The sequence below is a fragment of the Clarias gariepinus genome, chromosome 17 (assembly GCF_024256425.1).
Source record: "Clarias gariepinus isolate MV-2021 ecotype Netherlands chromosome 17, CGAR_prim_01v2, whole genome shotgun sequence".
In the NCBI taxonomy this organism is placed as follows: Eukaryota; Metazoa; Chordata; class Actinopteri; order Siluriformes; family Clariidae; genus Clarias; species Clarias gariepinus.
In genome coordinates, this window is record NC_071116.1 from 4,330,599 (window position 1) to 4,351,086 (window position 20,488).

The following is a 20,488-nucleotide window of genomic DNA, read 5'->3' on the forward strand; positions in this document are numbered from 1 at the left end:
TAATTTTATATAAACTGATTAATTTTTTAAAATCTACTTTTTTTTTCCAGTGACTTGAATTTTTCAAGACTTTTTGAATTTTTGTGGTCAAAATGAAATACTTTTTTGATTTTCTTACACAAGTCCAGATGTTCATGTTTGTGGAATGCATCAGCTAACTGGCTTCACACCAGCTCTTGTTTTATGTGCAGGAAAGATGCAGGTATAAGTACATTACAGTACATTATTTCAGTGGAGCTGATTTTATTAGGAAAAAAAAACAACAACATACAATTTGTCAGAAAACAGTTTCATAGCCAGGTCGATCAACAAATTTAAACAGTCACAGGTTTTCTAGTACAGAGGAGCATGTTCAGTGCGGACTGCAGCCAGGTCAGACACGTGGTTGTATCCGAGGCTCAACAGGAATGTACTCTGTGTGCATTTTGTGAAACTTTCATAAAATCCTTCAGATACTGAGAGATGTTTCACGAACCCAGATCGTCTTTCATACAGCGTCGTACCTAAGCAAGGCCTTTCAGGCGTATGTACAAGAAAAGCTAAAAACCCTGAGAGAACGCTGTTGAAGGATGTATCTCGGAGTGGTATTAGTGTGCGACCATGCTGGCTGCTTTTGATCTTTATCCTGAAGAAGAGTAAGCCTTCCCAAATTGATAGACATCTAAGGGATGTATAAATAAAGAGTAGATGCAGGAAAAAGGCAATTAAACACCGTTAACATAGTAAGTGTCTGCTATAATATTTTTAGCACACCCTTATCGACTTTCCCCTTAAGGGAATCCCCTTGTCTGTTTTCAGAGCTAGCCCTTTAAGATGCATGAGAGACCAACATGCAAGCTAAACTTTCCCAGAAGGCATTACAGTCTGATGCAATTTCCGTCGCTAAAGTGCAAATATGGTGGATGAAGTTGTTTATGAATGTAAAGCAGAACAATAATAGACATAGTCTGCTAGTTATGTAGCAGGCTAGTCAGAACTTGAGCATGCTAACTCGGAGTCGATCATATGCTAGTGAGCTAATCAGGAGTTTAGTTTGCACATAATGTAGGGAAAAAATTGCTAAAGAAATTATAGTCATTGCTACCGAGTTTGTGTTTTTGTAAAACGCCAGTGGTAAAGACTTAAGGGGAAGACAACAAGGGCGGTATTGGAAAGGCGTCACAACTCTTTTGATGACATTATCTGGTCGCACTTACTGGTCAAAATAGTCGCAAAAGTATTTCATTTCGCATTTAACATGTCAATGCACACTCCTTTGTTGAGTTGGATTGCTTTGGTCGAGTACACACTGCTTTGAGTCTAACACGGTGTACGTGTTCGGGATCGAACATGCCTGAAACACATGGGTGGTGGTCCACAGATCTTCTGGAATGTCCTCTTGAGGTAACAGTCCTCTGCTGGTTCAGTCAATAGTCAAATGCCACACTCACACACACATACACACTTTGTTCGTCAGTCTCATACTCACCAACACACACACACACATATATATGCGAACACATGCTTTCTACGTGATTCAATTCGAACTTGCTCTGAAGTCAGTTATAATTCGTCTCTCATCTTGTCGCCTTTGGGCCGGACCAGCCTGCCGATGAAGAGGATGGAGTTGGTGTTCTTGTCTTTCACCAGGAAGATGAATGGATGGTCCGCATAGAACAGTTTGGGGTTCTTCACCTTGTCCGTGCCGAAGATGCTGGTGTCTGGAGGGTTGCCAGTGGTGTCCCACTCAAAGGCGGAGGCGTGGAAGACGTTGGCCAGGTAAAGGTCTTTCTTTCCTGAGATGTTGGATAGATCAGCTTTGGTTTTATCCACAGCCTCGGTTACACCAAGTTCTCCCAGATATTTCTGCAAAAGATTGTAATTTAATATAGACAACATGATTTACCAAAGATTACCTTATCAACCAAAGGCCCCTTAAGACAGGAAGCTCTTTTGATAAAAGAGAAATCCTTTCTCTTAGGATTAAACCACTCCCACAAAGGTCTCCCAAGAAGACCAGCCAAAGAACCCTTCCCGCGTGAGCAGGTGTACTGATGTTTGAAGCTATTGAAAATTTTCTTACCTGCAGATTGTGGCTGACCTCCATGCTGATCTTCGGTAAAGAGACAGCCACAGCTTTCTGCTCAAGTTTAGACTGCCAGATGTCCAGCTGTTTCCGTGTCAGCATTTTCTCCAGCCTCTCCAAAGACTCCACATGGTAGGGCATGATGAAGATAACAGAGGATTTCTTATGAGCCAGAGGCATCTCCAGGACGAAGAAGCTGTTGGCAGTGTCGTCATAAAAGGGGTATAGACCTTCAAGAGGAAAGACAAGGTAAATGCGTTGTTCCATTGTGTATGTACATTAATAGGTGTATCTTGGTGGGTGGTATGTTTACCTGTGCGGTGCATCATGGGAACCGACACCGTGTATGACCGATGGACGAGGAAGCCACGGTTGTCAACCATCTGCTGATGGAATTGTTCATCCCAATGAGCTGTTGGGATGGTATAAGATAATAATTATATTTTGTATTGTTTTTGTTACAGTGAATGTGAACAAATACTTACGTTTGTAGAACATTGCATTGATGATCATGGCGCCATCGGTCTTCTCGACATCTTTGGTGATCTCCGGCAGCTTGCCATCAGTAGACTTGGAAGCCCATTCGTTGATGGCCTTGATGGCGCTTTTCTTGTCACGGAAGTTAATCTTGGCATGCTCGTAGTTGTAGTGCTTCTTGCTCTTCTTCACAAAATCATCAGAAAAGCTAACCGAGCTGGGGCCGTAGAGCCGGTTGTTAATCTTCCAGGTGACGTTACGCACCTTGGGGTCGCTAACATCATTTAGAAGTTCAGCCAGGCCGGAGTGGAGATTCTCATCTTTTACTTTATTCGCACTGAGGACATTTTTTACCTGCGAGGCTGTGGAGGCTTTTCCTCCAAGAGCCACCAGGCCCAAAGAAGAAGCCACTACCACAGGAGAAATCAGGATATTCTCCATATCTTTTTCCTTGGCCATGTTGTGGTAGAGGTTAAAGGCCAAATTGGCGCTGTTGTCTGCCAGGGTGGTTGCGTGGCTGCTAAGCTTCTTGTCCGCTTGGACGCTGGCCAACAGGCACAGGCCCACCAGGATTTTCACCCACATCGTTCTTGAGATGTGACTTTGTTTTCCTGGAGGAATACACATCAGATATACAGTGAAATCTGCTGAAAATGTACAGTATTTTAACCACTACTTCTAGAATGTCCTTCATAAGTTATTCATTACCTAAATGAGTTTCAGAGAGTATTAGCATTCCAATCAGACTCAGATTGATGAGGATTCTGAACATAACAAATAAGGTCTCTAAAGAAAGGGTTGGGATCATCTTTATAGTGATGTTCTGCATTTTCACAATACCTGCGTATTGTTAATTTTTTTATGCATTTGATTTTGCTTTGTCGAAACCATTTGCTTCTATTGCTTCATGTTTTTTTTTTATAGTTAAAGTATTAAATTCTCATGCTTCTTTACAGCGCAACAAAAAAGGATGCGCTCTATCATTCATTGTCTGAATTGGACATGACAAATTTTGTGATAAAATCAGGGGAAAAGAGGGAAATTTTTAAACATCTAAACCATGTTGTGCAGCAACAGGACAGACTAATACAGGCGAATAGAGCAAGCTTAAGTAGTCAGAAATGAAATACTGTTTATGCTTATTATGTAATGTATGTAGAATTTGTATATATACTGATTTTCTTTCCGGTACCTTGATTTGAAGTTGTTAGCGTTTGCTTGGTTGTTGTAATTTTAATGGTTGACCAGGAAGGCCTGAGCTGAGCAGACCTCGACTTGAAATATCAATAGCCGTGTAATTACAGGCTTTCTGCTCTCCATCCAGAGAGACTGGGCTGACAGCAAGTGAGGATACTTTCTCAGCTGCCACGTCAGCGCCTATAACTCCAGACAAAACAGGAGCAGATGCACCACTCTAAATATTGTCTTTATCTTTAATCTAACATACTGTTTTCCCATACACCAGGGATAATAGCTTGGCTAACTAGATTTTTCCCCTGGATTCAAGAACTAAAGGACAGGGAATTGAGACAGTAAGACTTTATATATCAAGACATCAAATTTATATACAGATCCAAAAGGATCGATCATGATTTTATGCAGGATAAAATGTGCACCAATAACAGGACAGTTAGACTGGATTTGAAGATTTGGAGATAACGGGAGCACATCCCACTCTTAGCTTTATTCAATCTTCTGCTAAATCACACTTTAAACCTGAAGTCTATCTGCTATTATATAAGAGAATAAAGACAAACAAAAACATCTTGAACTCAACTTCTTAAAACCAAAGGCATAAGATTTTCAAGCTTGTCAAGTGAGATTTAAGGATTGAAATGTGTCCTGGGTGAATTATATTTGGGGTACGGTGTGTACGTACTGTATTTTACCAGAAAGTATCACCACTTGACACTCAGATAACCCCTTGTATTTCTGTGAGTGTGTAAAGCAGACGAATCCAATCCCACAGGACCGGGCACAGGGTGTGACCAAGTGAGCATAAAGTACTCAAAACTTACAATAGCTTCAACTCTCAATACACATTCATCCCCACATTCATGGTTTGCTTTGAAGCTTTCAAACAGCCCCTTCTTTCATATGTAAAAAAATGTATTCCATTTTCAAAGCCCAACCTCCAACCATTTCCAGACCGTTTAAGGAAGAAGTTTTGTACTGTTGCAATCTTGCATGAGTTCTACAGTACAATATCATTCAATTCATGAGTTCTTCTTACCTCTCCGGAGTCTGTCGCCTTCTCTGACGTGTTGCTGTTCACACTGTGGAATTTATTCTGCACTGCGAGGAAACTTCTGGAAAGTGGAGTTGAAATGAGGAGCTGTGATTTGTGTTCAGTAGGAGGACAGACGCAGGAACCCCTCCGCCCCTAATCTCCAGTTACTGTGGGAAATGAGTTCACTCCTCCGGGTCCTAGTGCTGTGAGAATGAGACCAGGACTGTTGCAGGACCTGGGGAAATCTTACTACCAGGTCTCATGTCTAATAGAGACATTAATTAACCTTTCCCTAATAGCTATGAAGAATTATAATGTATGTGGGCGTTCAAGCGAAACCGGGACTTTTGAGGACATTTCTGTTGAATCAAGTGCGGTTTGGAGATGAGACTCTAAGCCGCGGTAAAACATTTGAATGGCGCAAATGTTTAAAGCGTTAAAGAAGGATCCTGGTTGAGCTGTCTCGGAGCCCACTGCAGTCGTTCACGTAAACATTCAGCGCCTGATCTTTGTAAATCAACAGAAAATCTGTTGTGGAGATCGCTGGTTCGATCTCCAGGTAATGCTGTAACCTCTCGCAGCCGGAGGCCTAGAAAGAGCTGATTGGCCGAGCTCTCTCAGAGGGGAGGGATGAGAGGTACTTAGTGCTCCTACATTAATCACGGCTCTAGAGCCAATTAGGGGCGTCTGTGAGCTCGCGCATGCGGAAGGAGCGGCTAGCGCTTTCCTCCGAGTGTGTTACTCGGCCCCTAATGGTGCGTGAGCAAGCTGTTCGAAAAGATGCGGTTGGCTGGCGTCACGCGGTTCGGAGACAACACGTGATAGTCTTCGGCCTCCTGGCTGAATGGTAGTGGTAGCCTTAATGTGGGAGCCCCCTAGTGACGGGGAGGAATTGGCTACGACTAATATTGGGGAGAAAATGGGGAGAAAATCCAAAAAATAAATAAATAAAAGGAAATCTGTTGTGAAAGAGACCCAACTGTGTATGGGTCAAGATCCTATGGGATCATTCACCAACACCACCTGCACGTTACAGGAACTCGGCTGGGAGTTATTGCCACATCACCCATACAGTCCTGACCTCGCTCCAAGCCATTTCCACATGTTTGAGGAAACATTAAAGGAATTCAGACATGAAACATAATCATGACTCTGGCGTACTGAGAGACCTTTCTACCTTGATGGTGTCCAAGCACTAGTGAAACACTGGGATAAATGCGCAAGTATAGCAGGGGATTATATAAAAAAATAAAAGGAGTTTTGACTGTCAGAACTGAGTTCTGTAAAAACAAAAGTCCCGGTTTGACTCGAATGCCTGTCATAAGTGATTTCGGAATCTAGTTTGTTCCAAAAATTAACCGTAAATACAAATGGATAAGAGTATTGATGGGTCAATCATTAGTTAAAAAAATGGCCTGTGGATTAACAGGATTCGACTTTAATCTTTACTCATGTCTCATTTTATTATTAGGTTTGTCCTTAGAATTAGTATTAATAATAATAATAATAGTAATAATAATAATAATAATAGTAATAACAAAAATATTAGCCTATATATCATAAAAAAAGCATTGCTGGTAGATGGAGGACTGCTGGACATGTTCTAACGGATGACAACGTTAAAGGAATGTGTGTGTGTGTGTGTGTGTGTTACGTGCCAAGCTGGAGGCTTTATCTCCTCCCATTCAAATCCTCCTCCTCCTCCCTCCACACTGCCACGTCTGTAGCAGGCCGAGACCGGCCCCAGTCCTCCATCACGGGGGGATGTGCTTCTCAGCTTCTCAGCTTCCTAATCTAAGCATGTTTTACTGACTTATAACACACACCAGACAATTACATCAGACAATTCTTTGCTGCACGCATCCACGTTCGTTACACTGTCAGCCAGCACCAAGCATGTTTGTCAGAACTTAAGGGTTTTATAATTTTAAATAAGAACTGGGGAAAAAATGCATGAAAGTACTTTGCTAGCAACAAAAGGTCAGTGTTCACACACACACAAATCTGTGTCATCTTGCGTGAAAACTGCAGCACATTACACTCACAAAGCGCTGTTTTGAACAGAGTCGTCCCAAAGGAGTGGTGTGAGGTGAAAGTGTAGGTGAAGTATCAGGAGAAAACTTTTATACACAGAACCTTTGTGTATTGTTGGCTAATTAATAAATTAATAAAGTACAAATACAAGACAATGTTTAATTTGCATATCCATAGACGAGGGTTATTTAATAATACATACTGTATGATGATTAACATGTGAGCTAATCAGACACAAACAAACGTGAAACCCTTTCAAGTCTATTAAATCCTGACCGAATTGATTTCCCTTCTCTTTATTCATGTATCCTTTAACAACTGTGCCACTTCGTTCCCAAATGTGTCCCTGGGTGCACTTACAGTATTTCTGAGCCAGTCCATGGAAACAATGTGCCTGTGCATAAAGGACGGACCCTGAGATTGCATCATATCCTCTATATCCTTTAAACCACAGGCTTGAATTACATATCCGTAAATAAGACTGAGGATGGACAATGTACAGTCCCACAGAGCCAGATGAAGGATTAGAGGATGACTGAGACACAATTAAATGGTGGAAAAAAGATAGGAGTGTGTAATAAAGTAATAAAAGATCCAAGAAGTGACAGATGTCCTGTGTGTCATCCATGTCACTGGATCGAGGCGATAAATATTTGTCAGTGTTGATGCTAAATAAACGAACATCCGGTGGTCCAATAAACACTATTTCCCACGGCAGGACAGCCCCACCACCAACACCGCCCACACACACACACACACACATTGTCGTAGCAAATTTCAAGGAATTTTTAAAAATAAAATCCCAAGGCACATGGTAAATAGAGAAGATTTATTGAACTGCACCAGGCAGGATTAAAATTGTCTCTGATCTGATTAGGAAGCAGTCAGGTGTCGATGCCCCAAGAAGTCCAAAAAAAAAAAAAAAAAAGCTAGTTCACTTTTCCAGCATGAGGGTTTTTAACGAAAAACCACTGTGTTGCTCCTCCTCCTTTTTTTTGTCTGATCTTCTTTTTTATTAACTGTTCATTAGTTGTTATATAATTTATTCAGCTTCCTAATTTTTATATCATATACAGTACAAGCCCACTTTATTCCCACCCTTCTTCTTTCAATTTCATAGTTCTTCACATGTGAGCTGTCTTCTTGAGCTAGGCCATGTCAATTTCTTGTTTTCGATGGGTAATTTACGGTGGCCCTGGAGTGCAAAACAAATTAACAAAACTGAAAACAATAAAACAAAAACAAAACAACAAAACCCAAAACAAAATAACAAATTCAAAACCAAATTAACAAATCCGAAAACAAAATAACAAAAACAAAACAACAAAACCCAAAACAAAATAACAAATTCAAAACCAAATTACCAAATTCAAAACCAAATTAACAAATCCGAAAACAAAATAACAAAACCAAAAACAAAACAACAAAAACAAAAACAAAACAACAAAACCCAAAACAAAATAACAAATTCAAAACCAAATTAACAAATCCGAAAACAAAATAACAAAACCAAAAACAAAACAACAAAACCCAAAACAAAATAACAAATTCAAAACCAAATTAACAAATCCGAAAACAAAATAACAAAACCCAAAACTAATTTGCTATTTTGTTTTCAGTCTTGTTAATTTGTTTTGCACTTCAGGGCCACGGTAGTAATTTAATATCTTCCTCTTTTTGACCAGATTCTCCATCAGATCACTTTATATCACTTTAATCTTTCCTCTAACCTTCTTCCACAATGTATAAATACTTTTACAAGTAGGTGTCTGATTTCCCTTTCATTGGCCTGTGGTGTGCCTTTTATGCTATACGGTGGTTTAGTGGTTAGCACTTTCGTCTTGCACCTCCAGGTTCTGGGTTTGATTTTCACTTTGGGCTCTGTGTGCATGGAGTTAGCCTATAGGTGGTATAGACGATGACTGAGTGAGTGATAACGAAGTCCACTAATGAGCATGACATTTTGTGCTCTTAAACTGATTGTGACGACGAGTTCTGATCATATACACTACCGCTCAAAGGTTTGTATTCACCTTCGAACTCCATGATCGTTCCTGATTTTTATTCCTTTCTACACTGTAAATTAATGCAGAAGGCGTCTAAAATAGGCCTACAATAATCTCCTTCATGTATCTGCTATTCATGATCTGTAAATATCAGCTCTAATCTGAGGTGCTGTTTGTTAATCGTGACTTCTGAGGCTGGTGACTCTAAATGAATTTCTCCTCTGCAGCAGATTTAAGTTTTGGTCTTTCCTTTGAAGGTCTTCATGAGAGACAGTTTCATGGTGCTTGATTTGTTTTTGCAAATATACTCAACAATACTGTTCCTAAAAGAACTGTTCCAGAAAGGCTGACCTCCATGTCTTAAAATAACAACTGACTTGTTGTTGTTGTTGTTGTTACATAATTACCTAATTCCATATGTGTCTTTTCATAGTATTACATAGTATAACTATATTGCATAGTTGCTTTAGGATTCTGCTCTAAAATAAAGTCAGCTTTGGAACGTGGGAGGAAACCAGTGTACCTGGAGGAATCTCACAAATTATTCGGAGAATGTCCAAACTCCATGGTCTCAAACCTGAGGAGCAATCTGAACCCTCCAGCCCTGGTGGTGTGAGGCAACTGTGCTAACACCCTAGGCCCTGGTGCCGTCCTCCATGAAGAACAATATTATCTTAAATCTTTAGCATTGGTCCACTTCTTACCTTATTTAAGGAGCATGATTTCATTTTGTATCACGTTTTAATAATTTAGCAGATTATTTCAAATTTAAAACTACTTACAGATGAAACATAAAGCTGCATAACTTTAGCACATATCACACTATGGTCACAAAGCTCTCATTAACAGAATTATATCAGATTATAAACATAACTGTGCCGCCATATAATTTATGACATAACTGACATAAAACTTCATCTATAAATGAATTGTGATAAACAGTTGTGGAAAGTGGAATAAACTAATTCTAGCTTGTTTTGTAAGTTTATACTGTAGCATGTCTTGAGTTGTTGACTTGTAGTTCCAGGACTGGCCACCAGATGGTGATAGTTAACAGCAAACTGCACTCAATTCTCATCCTTAGAATAGGTGAACTATTTTACACTGGTTGAATTTTTAATGTATTACTGTTATGCAATAAACCACCTTAAGTTAATATCTTCACAAAAAGGACTAAAGATTTCTGCTTTTTTGCGCATGTAGTGGTTGAAGTAAAGTCTTCAAATTTTTATACATTTTTTAGCCTATTATATAATGTAAATAAGTTGAGGAATTTCAAAAATAAGCACAATCAGGATAATAAATTGCAGCAAATACCTTTTAGTGTATAATAAATTACTGACACCTTCTGATTTTTTAATCACAGCACACTTTGTATTTTAAGAGAAATAGGGCACATATTCACCTTTTTAATAACTCATTAGAGGTTTTATTTCCTGACTCTTCCATCCATTCAGAATTAGATGTCAAACTCTCTGCATCATATTGAACGAATTTGATGATTTTTAAACAAATCAACAGCATTTATGTCTGTTTTTTTTTTTTTATATAATAACCTCTTTAAATTCAAGAGACTAGTCAATTATACTATATAAGAATGATTATAACCTTGACATTAGTTATGGTTCTCTACACAACCACAGTACAATCAGGAACTCGCTTTACATACATCACAACCATGACTTTATAAGGATGTTTATTTCACAAGCTTCGCTTTATTTTTTTTTATTAGAGTTAGTTCCCCATCTGTTAATGTTCTCTACGTTGTGGTACATTTAAGCTCTGTATTTACCTCTGTGCCATAATTTTGCTCTTTGACTCACACACCTAAGAGTTTCTATTTGTGGTATGAAGCGTTAACTACCCACTTTAGCAAAAGTGAACTCTTAATGTAATGAGATGAATCAGCTCCCATTGTTCACGTCAAGGACGTGAACCATTACTTGCAAATGACCCGCTGGTAACCGTTCTACACACTTACACTCAGACGTTGTCTCAGCCTCTCTGCTGCCATGTCTGTAAAAGGACAGAATGTGTTGCTGCGCCTTTAGTTTCATGACAGATTAGAAGGACGAAATGACGTAAGACTAATGGTCTTCCAGGTCAGGGGTTAATCTCTTACCGCTATCCGAGAACAGATTACACAACCGAGATGAAGAAATCAGCCTTCTGAGATTTTCATACTGTAGATTACTTTTTAAGCTTAATACAATACATTTTTTGGATATATTTTCATTTAGGTTAAATATGTAATATTTTAAAGGTGTGCAGTGAAGGAGAAATCATTAATGATGTCGCATGATGTAAAGTGTCCCTGTTATCACCCCAAAGCTGATTATTTTACAACACCAGCATAATTGTTTGCTCATTTTATTACACAGTCCCATTAATTTACTTTTATCATGTTGTGAGACAAGCATGTCCCTGTTATCATTTATGTCATAGCAGCTATAAACAGCTGTTCGCTCACCAGACTATATTTTGACTCTCATGAATATATTTTTTCTAAAGCATTGACGCTGGAGACTCTTCCCCAAAGAAATGTCCAATATTGGTGCATTCAAGTCAAACAGGACAGGACTTTTTATTGTCCAGAATAATAGAACACAGTTACAAGAGTAAAAACTCCCTTTATTTCCTTACGTATATAAACCCCTGCTACACTACTGCACTTGTCCCAGTGTTTATTAAGCTTGGACACTATTAAGGTAGAAAGTTTGCTCACTATGCTGGAGACATGATCGGACTGCCTGCTTCATGTCTGAAACCCCTTTACTAGCCCAAACATGTGGAAAAGCGAGATCAGGACTGTACGGGGTATGTGGCAATAACTCCCAGCCGGATTCTTGTAATGTGCAAGTGGTGTTGATGGATGACTGGGTGTACAGTCCCATTTGTTTAATGTTCTCGAAATGACCGCAGTGGGCTCCAAGTCACCACAGCCGGGATCGTCATTCATGGCTTCTTTTAAAACGTTGGTTGTTTTACTGTGGCTAAGAGTCTCGTTACCGTACTGTGCTCGAAATCGTCTGTAAATGTCATAGAAGTTAAAATAATAGAAATAATAGAAGTTTGACTTAAACGCCTTTTGTACTGGTCTAAAATTATGAAGTGCAAACAAGTTGTTAGTATAAAACGATAACAGGTTAGAACAAGCACATTAATATTATCCTGTGATTTGCCTTGTGGATGGATGGATGGATGTATGGATAGATGGATGGATGGATGTAATCATTGGTCCTGAATTAAATTCCAACAGCAGTATGTTAGCAAAAAAATGTCCAAGCTGGCGCTGGCTTGATTGGCTGCCGTCACGACTGCTCCGACTTTTCACACAAAACAATCTCACAAGCCATCATGATGCACATCACGGAACTTAGAACTGTCACTTTGCTCATTATTCTGCACATCTGCTGCACATTGTCTTGTTCATGTCTGGATCCACTTCAATTCTATTTTATTTTATTATTGGTACATAATGTATTTTTCTTTTTACCGCTAAATGTTTTTCTATATTTCTAATTTGAAAAAAAAATATCACACTTTATATTCTCATTGAAAACTCTCTTATTTTTCCTATTTTAAATGTTTCGGTCATCGGCGGTCGTATAAACATTTCAATTCATATGATTCTGTGTTTGACTGTGTATGTAAATACATAAAAAAAGAATTTGAATTTGAGACAGTAACATGAAGACATGTGTGTAGATGTGATTGCACCCTGTATATCTTACATACTGTACAGTCAGTAAAAACTGAATGTGAATGTGAGGACTGACCAGACGTTACTAGTGCAATACTAGACACACACACAAAAAAACAACAACTAGAAGATATATAAGACATATACAAATGAAGCCTAACTTTCAGAGCAGCTGTTTTAGAGTGAATCAACCTCTTTAATAAATTCATCAGAGCTGTAGTATGCTGCTGGTTAAGTGACAAAGAATTGCTCGACGTGTGATAATACTGATACTGATTTAATATTGGGAGAAAATTCTAGAATTGTATAAGGAGACTTCTGTAAGGTTACAAACCCCGCCCCCTGAGCTGGCTTTCAGGTGGCACAGACCACGCCCACATCGGTACACGCACCGCCCATGTCGCCAGGACGCCACGCCTACGTGTTTCCAGAGAGACCATTCGTCTGAGAGAGAGAGAGAGAGAGATTAAGCGGTCGGAGGGAGCGCGGATACAAAGTGTTCTTCTGCACGTTTTCATCAGTCAGAAGGACAGAGATCAAAGCGAAGTGACACCGAGCTCAGGGTGAAGATGAGCGCCGTTACGGGAGGAGTGTGAACTGGACAAGCTGAACTTACCTGCGCTGTTCACCTTCAGAGGAAAGGAGGATTTACCCCAGCTGTAGAGGTGAGTGTTTACTCTCGGATTAACTCCTTAACCACCCCCCCCAACCCCCCACCTTTCTTCTTTTACTCTGTTTAGCTTTTTGAATTTTTGTTTGTTTGTTTTAATTTTGCTACATTTGTTACATTTGTAACCGCTCTGTTTGCACCAAGATCAAAGCCCCGGTGCACATACAGTATATTCCATTGTATATGTTGTTAGATTTATATTTCAGTATTATTTTTAGTATTTTTTTGTTGTATCACTACAATAAAAAATAATTTTATCTTTATCTTTATCTTGATCATTTTTTTTTTTTTTAAATCCTTATCATTTACCCACATGCAACAAAGCTGATGTTTTTTTCAGCTTGTTTCTCACATAGGTCACTTAAAGGTTATTTCTTATATATAAACTCTGGAAAATGTTTAATGGGAATAGTGTGCTATGACTTTTTGTAGGGGGTCATCGCGCAGTGCTCCCAAAACCCCCCCAAAAAACGCCCCAAAAAGGCCCATAGACCTTACATTGAGACCGGCCTCTGCTGTGACATCACGGCTGTGACTATGATGCAACGGAAGGCGTCACCACGCACTGGATAGTAGCCACACTCATTAGAAATGACCCGGCAGTCACATAGGCACACTTTAAATTTCTCCAGAAATCTTCGCTCTCTAGTAATTAATTTTTTTCCTTCTTCTTCCGTACAAATGTTTGGCGCGTAACTAGTCCCGTACCGTTTGTTGTAGACCCATGAATGAGGTATTAAATTGTGCGCCTTAATTGGGTGCTATGACTTTTCTAAGGGGTGAGTGGTTAAACCGCCCCAAAAAGTCCCATAGACTTAACATTGAGACCAACATCAACTGTGACATCAGCTATATTTATGACATGGCAAGCACCACTTACATTTTTTTTTCAGGAAATGTGCCTCTCTAGTTAAGTGTGCCTAGGCGCACTTATTATACTTCACCCAGAAATCCATTTATTATTCTTCCGACTAAAACTTTGGACAGTTTCTCGTCCCGCAGCTTTCTTCCGTACAAAAAGTTTGGCGCGTAGCTAGTCTCGCACCGTTTGTCGTAGACCATGAATGAGGTTTCAAATCGTGCGGCTTAGTCGGGAATGGGGTGCTATGACTTTTCTAAGGGGTCGGTGGTAAATTACTACCCCAAAAAAATCCCATAGACTTAACATTGAGACCAACCTCAGCTATGACATCAGCTATATCTATGACATGGCAAGGACCACTCACATTTTCTTCAGGAAGTGTACCTCTCCAGTTAATATATAAAAGACAAAGTGTATACATTCATTGACATTGTTTGATTGCTGCTAATGTCAGTTATTATATAAACACTCTAGGTTTATTTGATTGGACAAGTTGTGTAACAGGAATGTAGATATTTATTTTGATTTTGATATTTTGGAAAAAAATCGTGCCTTCCTACCTTATCAACTAAGGCTGTGTAGGTCAAAGCTTGAGATTTCGGAAGAGACAGACGGCACTGATGACGTCGTGTACATATGGTTGGCTCTAAAACTGCCTAAAACTGGTTATAACCACAAAAATCAACTTAAACTTTCAACTCATCAGCTCGAACCAGTGTTCTCATATACAGGTTTTGTCGGTGTGTATAAGGTGATGTCACACCAACAAAGCTGCTCACACTGTGAAGCGTAAAGTCCATCTTTTATACTATCCGTATTGGCTTTGGATTACTTCATACTCATAAACAGTTCTAGGTTAAATCTATAAAACTCACCATAATCATCACTGTTTGGGGAGAATCATGAACACGAGCGTCATCGCCAATCTTAGGCAGCTAGCGCGGCTCGAACGCCTGTTGTTATCGTTTGTATTGCAGTTGCATAAATGTTTGCCGTCCACTATAGCAGAACAAAAACCAATGGACACTGTAACTGTAAACATTTACAACATGCTCCCACAGCACAAACAAAAATACACACACACCTTCGTTTATGAGACATTCATGTATTTTTTTCATTGCATTCCATAAGTCAAACAGGCCAGGGATGGAACGACCGTTATTGAAACTTTCAAATTACCAACTACAAAGGCAGGATAAGAACAGGGGGCGGAGCTTTGTGAACATGGGCCGTAATTATTCACATGACAAACACATCTAAATATGAAAAAGTGAGAAGATCCATTTTCTGTTACATACGCAATACGCAATCCTAAGAAAGACGTCCAGTTGATGTGACTCAACTTCCAGATATGCAAACTATGTAAATTATTATATCAAATTGAACTAATTGTTTTTTTTTTGTTTTGTTTTTTAATGGAAGCTTTTAAATTGTTATAATTTGCTAATTATATCAAAGTACAAAAATCTACGAGTGAGAAATAATCGTTATTTTAATGCAGTGTCTGCTGTTTACTAGAAAGCTTTATGTTCATGAATAAATCACATGACCATACATTTTTCGTATCATGCATTAGCTACAGAATATATCTTATGGTTATACTTTATACTGGTCATATTCAGCAGGGTTTAATAAGGAGAAAAAGTCTGACCCGCAGACGAGGCGGCCGTTGTGGGAAATGCCGTGGAGCCGCCACAGGAAGTTTCCCATCGAGCAGGAAGTGTCGTGCAAGAGACGGGGTTTTCAGGTGGAAGGATGTGAGACGCTTTTATCAGCCGTGTCTCCAGGCTAGGACGCAGACATCTGTTTGAATAATCAGTTCATGGGAGGTTTGCTTACTAGTGATGGGAAGCTTGAATCATTTTAGTGACTTCTTTGAATCTCCTTCATCGAAATGAACGCATCTTTTTTTGAGTCATTTAGTTAATTTTGTTGTTTTGATCAGAAATAAAATAAAATGTTACATTTTCAATAATACGTCCACATACGCAAATGGTGGCTATAGTTCCAGTAATGAAAATATTAAGGACATATCATGAAAAAGCAGCTCACCTCTCATATCTTCTGGTCCTAATCGCTCGTTCTTTTGTCACATGGCTCTCATAGACGCTATGCAGTGCACTACACGTGAGACAGAACTGAACGGTTCTCCTCATGAGTCGATACATGAATTGTCACACCATATGTAACTGAATCAATTTTTTTTCCCAATCTCTAGTAAGCATTTCATTTTAATGCTCATTGCGATGATTTTTCTTTTTCTTTATTAGTTCTTTTTTTTAATTATTAATACATTTACTTTTTCTACATTAACTTGCGCAGGGACACCAGTTTAAAATCATGCACTGTGTGTGCACCTTGACACATTTACACATCACTACTGATATGGATTAATCTTAAGATTAATCGCCGCAGGTAAGAAAGTCCTCACATGACGGAGTAGATCCTAGAGCAGACATTATGCTCCACAGCATATTCTCTTCCTTTAGTGGTGATGAACAGGCTGAGATAGTTTAATTACGAGCCCTGAAAGCGTCTGACAGTGTGGGAGGTCTTTTATCCCTTTCCCATGCCGAGCAGGTGGGTTCGCTGAGTGTCACAACAAAGGATTTGGTGCAGAGTATACCAGTGTTTACGATACATCATTTGCCTTGGGAACAGACCACCACAGCGCATGCCATCGGATACACCCTAGTTAACTAGCTCTGAGCAACATCGCGTCAAGCTGCGTCTGTCAAAATATACCTCCTGCTTTCAAACACAAAGAATTCGATCGGTGACCCCAGCAGATTTGCTCGGCTTCCCCGCAGCTTCTCGTGCCTCTTAAGCACTCCATCACGAAGCCGTTTGTTCCGTCGATGTGTCTTTTGTCCTTTATAACCGCAGCAACGTAACACGATCACTTCCTCCCTGTAAGTCAGTTTAGTCCTGAACTTCGAAACTAAAAGAAAAGAGACTAATAACTCTACTGGTTACTTATTATGTTTGGTGTAGGAAACTAGTCAATGCTGATGAAGTGATGTGAACCTGCCAAGTAATCAGAATCAAGAATTCTATAGTGTGTGTGTGTGTGTGTGTGTGTGTGTTAGTTATATAAGGTGTTATTAGTCAAGTGGGTTATTTCTGGCTGCCTATAATCATTCACGAGCACAGAAATAGAAAGTACATCCATTATTTAAAGTTGTAAGGCTGATATTAATAAATTCCCTATTAGACTCATATTTTACGGCTGATGGATTTTTTTTTTGTTCTTTTTTGTCTCAGCTTGTGCTCGTTCCTTCAGGCGAGTAAAATATTTCCCAAATAGCTGGAAACGTATGCTTGTGTATGTCCCTTCGTCAGCATGGGGAGTTTTATTAAATGATGATATAATATTATATAATGTATATAAGTATAAAATGTATGGTTGATGGTCTCATTGTTTTACAAACTCTTATTCTTTTACGACTTTTTTTCTTTCTTTTTTTCTAAATCAAAAGATGGTGAAGTTTTGGCGTAGTGGTAGGCACTGTCGCCTTGCACCTCCAGGGTGCAGGTTTGATTCTCGGCCAGGTTCGATTCCCGCCTCTATGTGCATGGTGTTTGCATGTTCACCCCATGCTTGGTGGGTTTCCTCCAGGTTCTCTGGTTTCCTCCCACAGTCCAAAGACATGCAGATTAGGGTAATTGGCTTTCCCAAATTGCCCATAGTGTGTGAGAGTGTATGTGTGTGCCCTGCAATGGATTGGCACCCTGTCCAAGGTGTACCCCGCCTCGTGCACTAAGAGGCTCCAGGCCCCCCGCGACCCTGAGTACAGGATGTGAGTGAGTGACTTTTCGAATGTTTTATTGGGGGAAAAAAATACAAATGAATGTCACTATGATGAACGAATGTTTAAAAAAAAACATTTGTATTAAACTACTGTGTAAACAACGTACGCTAATGTTAATGCTAACAATGCCTTCTTGTCTTCAAGAGTCCTTCAAAAGATCCGAAATAGTAAGATCCCTCCCCAACAAAAAAAAAAAAAGCAAAAAAAGAAAAACTGTGCAACTTCATTAAAAAATTGTACTTTCATTATAAAACATCTGGCTGAAGGTATACTGTTTCCTCTTTATGAGTATAAAGTAAAGCGAAGGAATGTAGACTCCGGTTAAACATCATACACATTTACATTACACCTGAAGACATTTACATTCCCCGTAAAGATCCAGTCATCAGTAATACGCATGTCATGCAAGAGAACATTTATCACAATGGCAAAGGCATGGAAAGAAAAGGCCTCCATTGTAAGCCGTTCTTTTTTTTAATCCCTGGATGCAGTCAGCAACCGTTCCTGCATTTCTTCTTCTTGACCTGCGAGTCTTATAGAAAACTGCCTTCTTTTAAACGGGAAGGACAAAGGCGTCCCTTCCTGGACTAACAACAAGAGTCGCGTTTCAGTCTCCGTTTCCAGGCAGATCCTATTTCCTGGTGAGACGCTGGTGGTCCTGCGCCTGTCGTCATCCCTGTGATAGCTCTTGACCCCTGAAGATCTTCGTTGTGTCCTGCAGAAACCCTGATTAGCCTCTCTAGTCTCTCGGTCGTCAGCCAGATTGTCAAGATCTGTCCCAAGGGCTCGCCGCTTCCTGTCAGGACTGAACAATAAGACTGTTTGCTGGAGCAGGTCATCAATTAGACATGCAGATCTTGTGCATGAGCGGTTCAACAAGGTCAAGATCCTAAAGCATGAAGCAGTTTAACCAACTCTTAGTCAGATTTATATTTTTATCTTGTAGGATGCAAAAACATTTGACATTTTATTTGTAGTTACAGCAATCCGAGAGACGTCTAAAAATGACGCTTTTCTGCATGTTTAGCTTTTCAGTGACCCAACGCTGGAAACGCAGACTGATGGAGGCAAAAAAGTAGACGGGAAGTAAAAGGCTCAAAAGAAAACGAAGAGCAAATTTGCCATTCTGTTTGTATATTTAGCCAAAAAAATTTTTTTTAATAGATTTTTTCACTAATTTAGTCGTCCCCAAGTCCCACCCGTCATCAGAACACTCCCACATTAAGGCTACTAGCATTCAGTCAGGAAGGGAGGGCGAAGACTCTCACGTGTTTCCTCTGAGCCACGCGACGCCACCAACCGCATCATTTTGACCTGCTTGCTGACGCGCCGTTAAGAGCGGCGTAACACACTCGGGGGGGGAAAGCGCTATTCGTGATTGATGTAAGAGTGTTAAGTGCACCTCATCCCTCCCCTCTGAGGGACCTCGGCCAATCAGGTCTCTCCAGGCCCCCAGCTGCGGAGAGAAGGGTCTCGTCACCTGGGATTCGAACTTGCGATCTCCGAACCTACGACATTCGAACAGTTAAATGAATACTTAGTTAAATCACACAACTTTAATCTCTTAGTTTAGCCTTGTTAGTTTCTTCTTTCCTTTTTGTGGGGATAAAAAGATAATAAATAAAAATGTATTCCAGCTTTAAACTCCTTGTTACATGAATTATAAAATGTAATTGTATAATGCTTTCTTTGATTATTTCTTATATCTATAGTTTTTTTACAGTAGTAATAAGAAAAATGTAAACTTTAGTTTTCTTTCTTCTTTCTCGGTAAGTCTAAGCCCAGGACCTCATCCAACAGGACTATGGCAAAAAAAACGGGTATTATTCGTTTCAGTTTCTCAGCTGGCAGAAACTCAACCTTCTAGCACTTGTTAAAAAAGCGACAGCAATCGGTCTCGACACCTGGAGTGGATTCGGCTTGACTTATGAGTCTCGTTAGATAAAAGCACCTGCGCGATGAAGGAGCGTAAACCTACACTCTACCCAGAGAGAGAGAGAGAGAGAATTACGGTACAGGAGCGTAGCTGACCTGTCTGAAAACGCAAGCATAAAGAGGCCCTGAAAACAGATCTGCCTGAAACGGCGGCTGAAAAGCCGCTGCTTTTGTGAATTTGTGAAAGCTCGACGAGAGGCCGGCGTCATGGAAACGAGCTGGAACAGCCGAGCGTACACAAGCGCAGAGACAGCACCCAGCTGCTGAGCGCGCACACACACACATACACACAGAACCCCAGGGCTGTTTTGAAGGGAAAGTTTCGAGAGGAATCACCAGCTCTGGTTTTGAGATTTAATAAGAATAAAATTCTTGCATTATAATTAAATCATACAAATATTTACATATATTTACATCAGTATCATTTGTAATAAGAGGTGTGACCTATCATAGTTTTTCCCATCAAGATGATCGCTTCAAAGGGTCACACTGGAGACTCCTTCCTTCCCTGTTTGACCGATCGGAGAGAATTTCAGAATTCGTTAATAGTTCAAATCCTGATCGCGATGTTTTATTGTGAATTCTAATATTGTGATACAGTTTCTTTAAAAATGATGCCATGCGCTCATTCTGTCCCAGCATGGACGCCCCTACGTTCATCTTGTGTTAGCAAGAACCTGCTAAGGCTAACTGT

General features: G+C 39.8%; 2 protein-coding genes across 3 annotated transcripts in view; one reads left to right on the forward strand and one right to left on the reverse strand.

Annotated features, from left to right (window-relative positions):
- Positions 1 to 249: 249 nt before the first annotated feature.
- On the reverse strand, positions 250 to 4,922 carry serpinh1a (serpin peptidase inhibitor, clade H (heat shock protein 47), member 1a). 2 transcript variants are annotated; one of them, XM_053475920.1, is made up of 6 exons: positions 4,776 to 4,904; positions 3,735 to 3,925; positions 2,551 to 3,153; positions 2,379 to 2,477; positions 2,063 to 2,295; positions 250 to 1,845 (listed from the first exon to the last, which is right to left on the reverse strand). In XM_053475920.1, the coding sequence occupies exons 3-6, from the start codon at positions 3,125 to 3,127 to the stop codon at positions 1,543 to 1,545; spliced, it is 1,212 nt and encodes a 403-aa protein (XP_053331895.1). In that variant the 5' UTR covers positions 3,128 to 3,153; positions 3,735 to 3,925; positions 4,776 to 4,904; the 3' UTR covers positions 250 to 1,542. The 2 variants fall into 2 exon arrangements, with proteins under 2 accessions (XP_053331895.1, XP_053331894.1); XM_053475919.1 differs by lacking the exon at positions 3,735 to 3,925 and having other exon boundaries at positions 4,776 to 4,922.
- Positions 4,923 to 12,981: 8,059 nt separating this feature from the next.
- Positions 12,982 to 20,488, forward strand: part of gdpd5a (glycerophosphodiester phosphodiesterase domain containing 5a) — a 31,254-nt gene continuing 23,747 nt past the window's right edge. The window contains exon 1 of the mRNA XM_053475916.1: positions 12,982 to 13,180. The gene's annotated coding sequence lies outside the window, so the exon portion shown is untranslated. The remainder of the gene's footprint in view (positions 13,181 to 20,488) is intronic.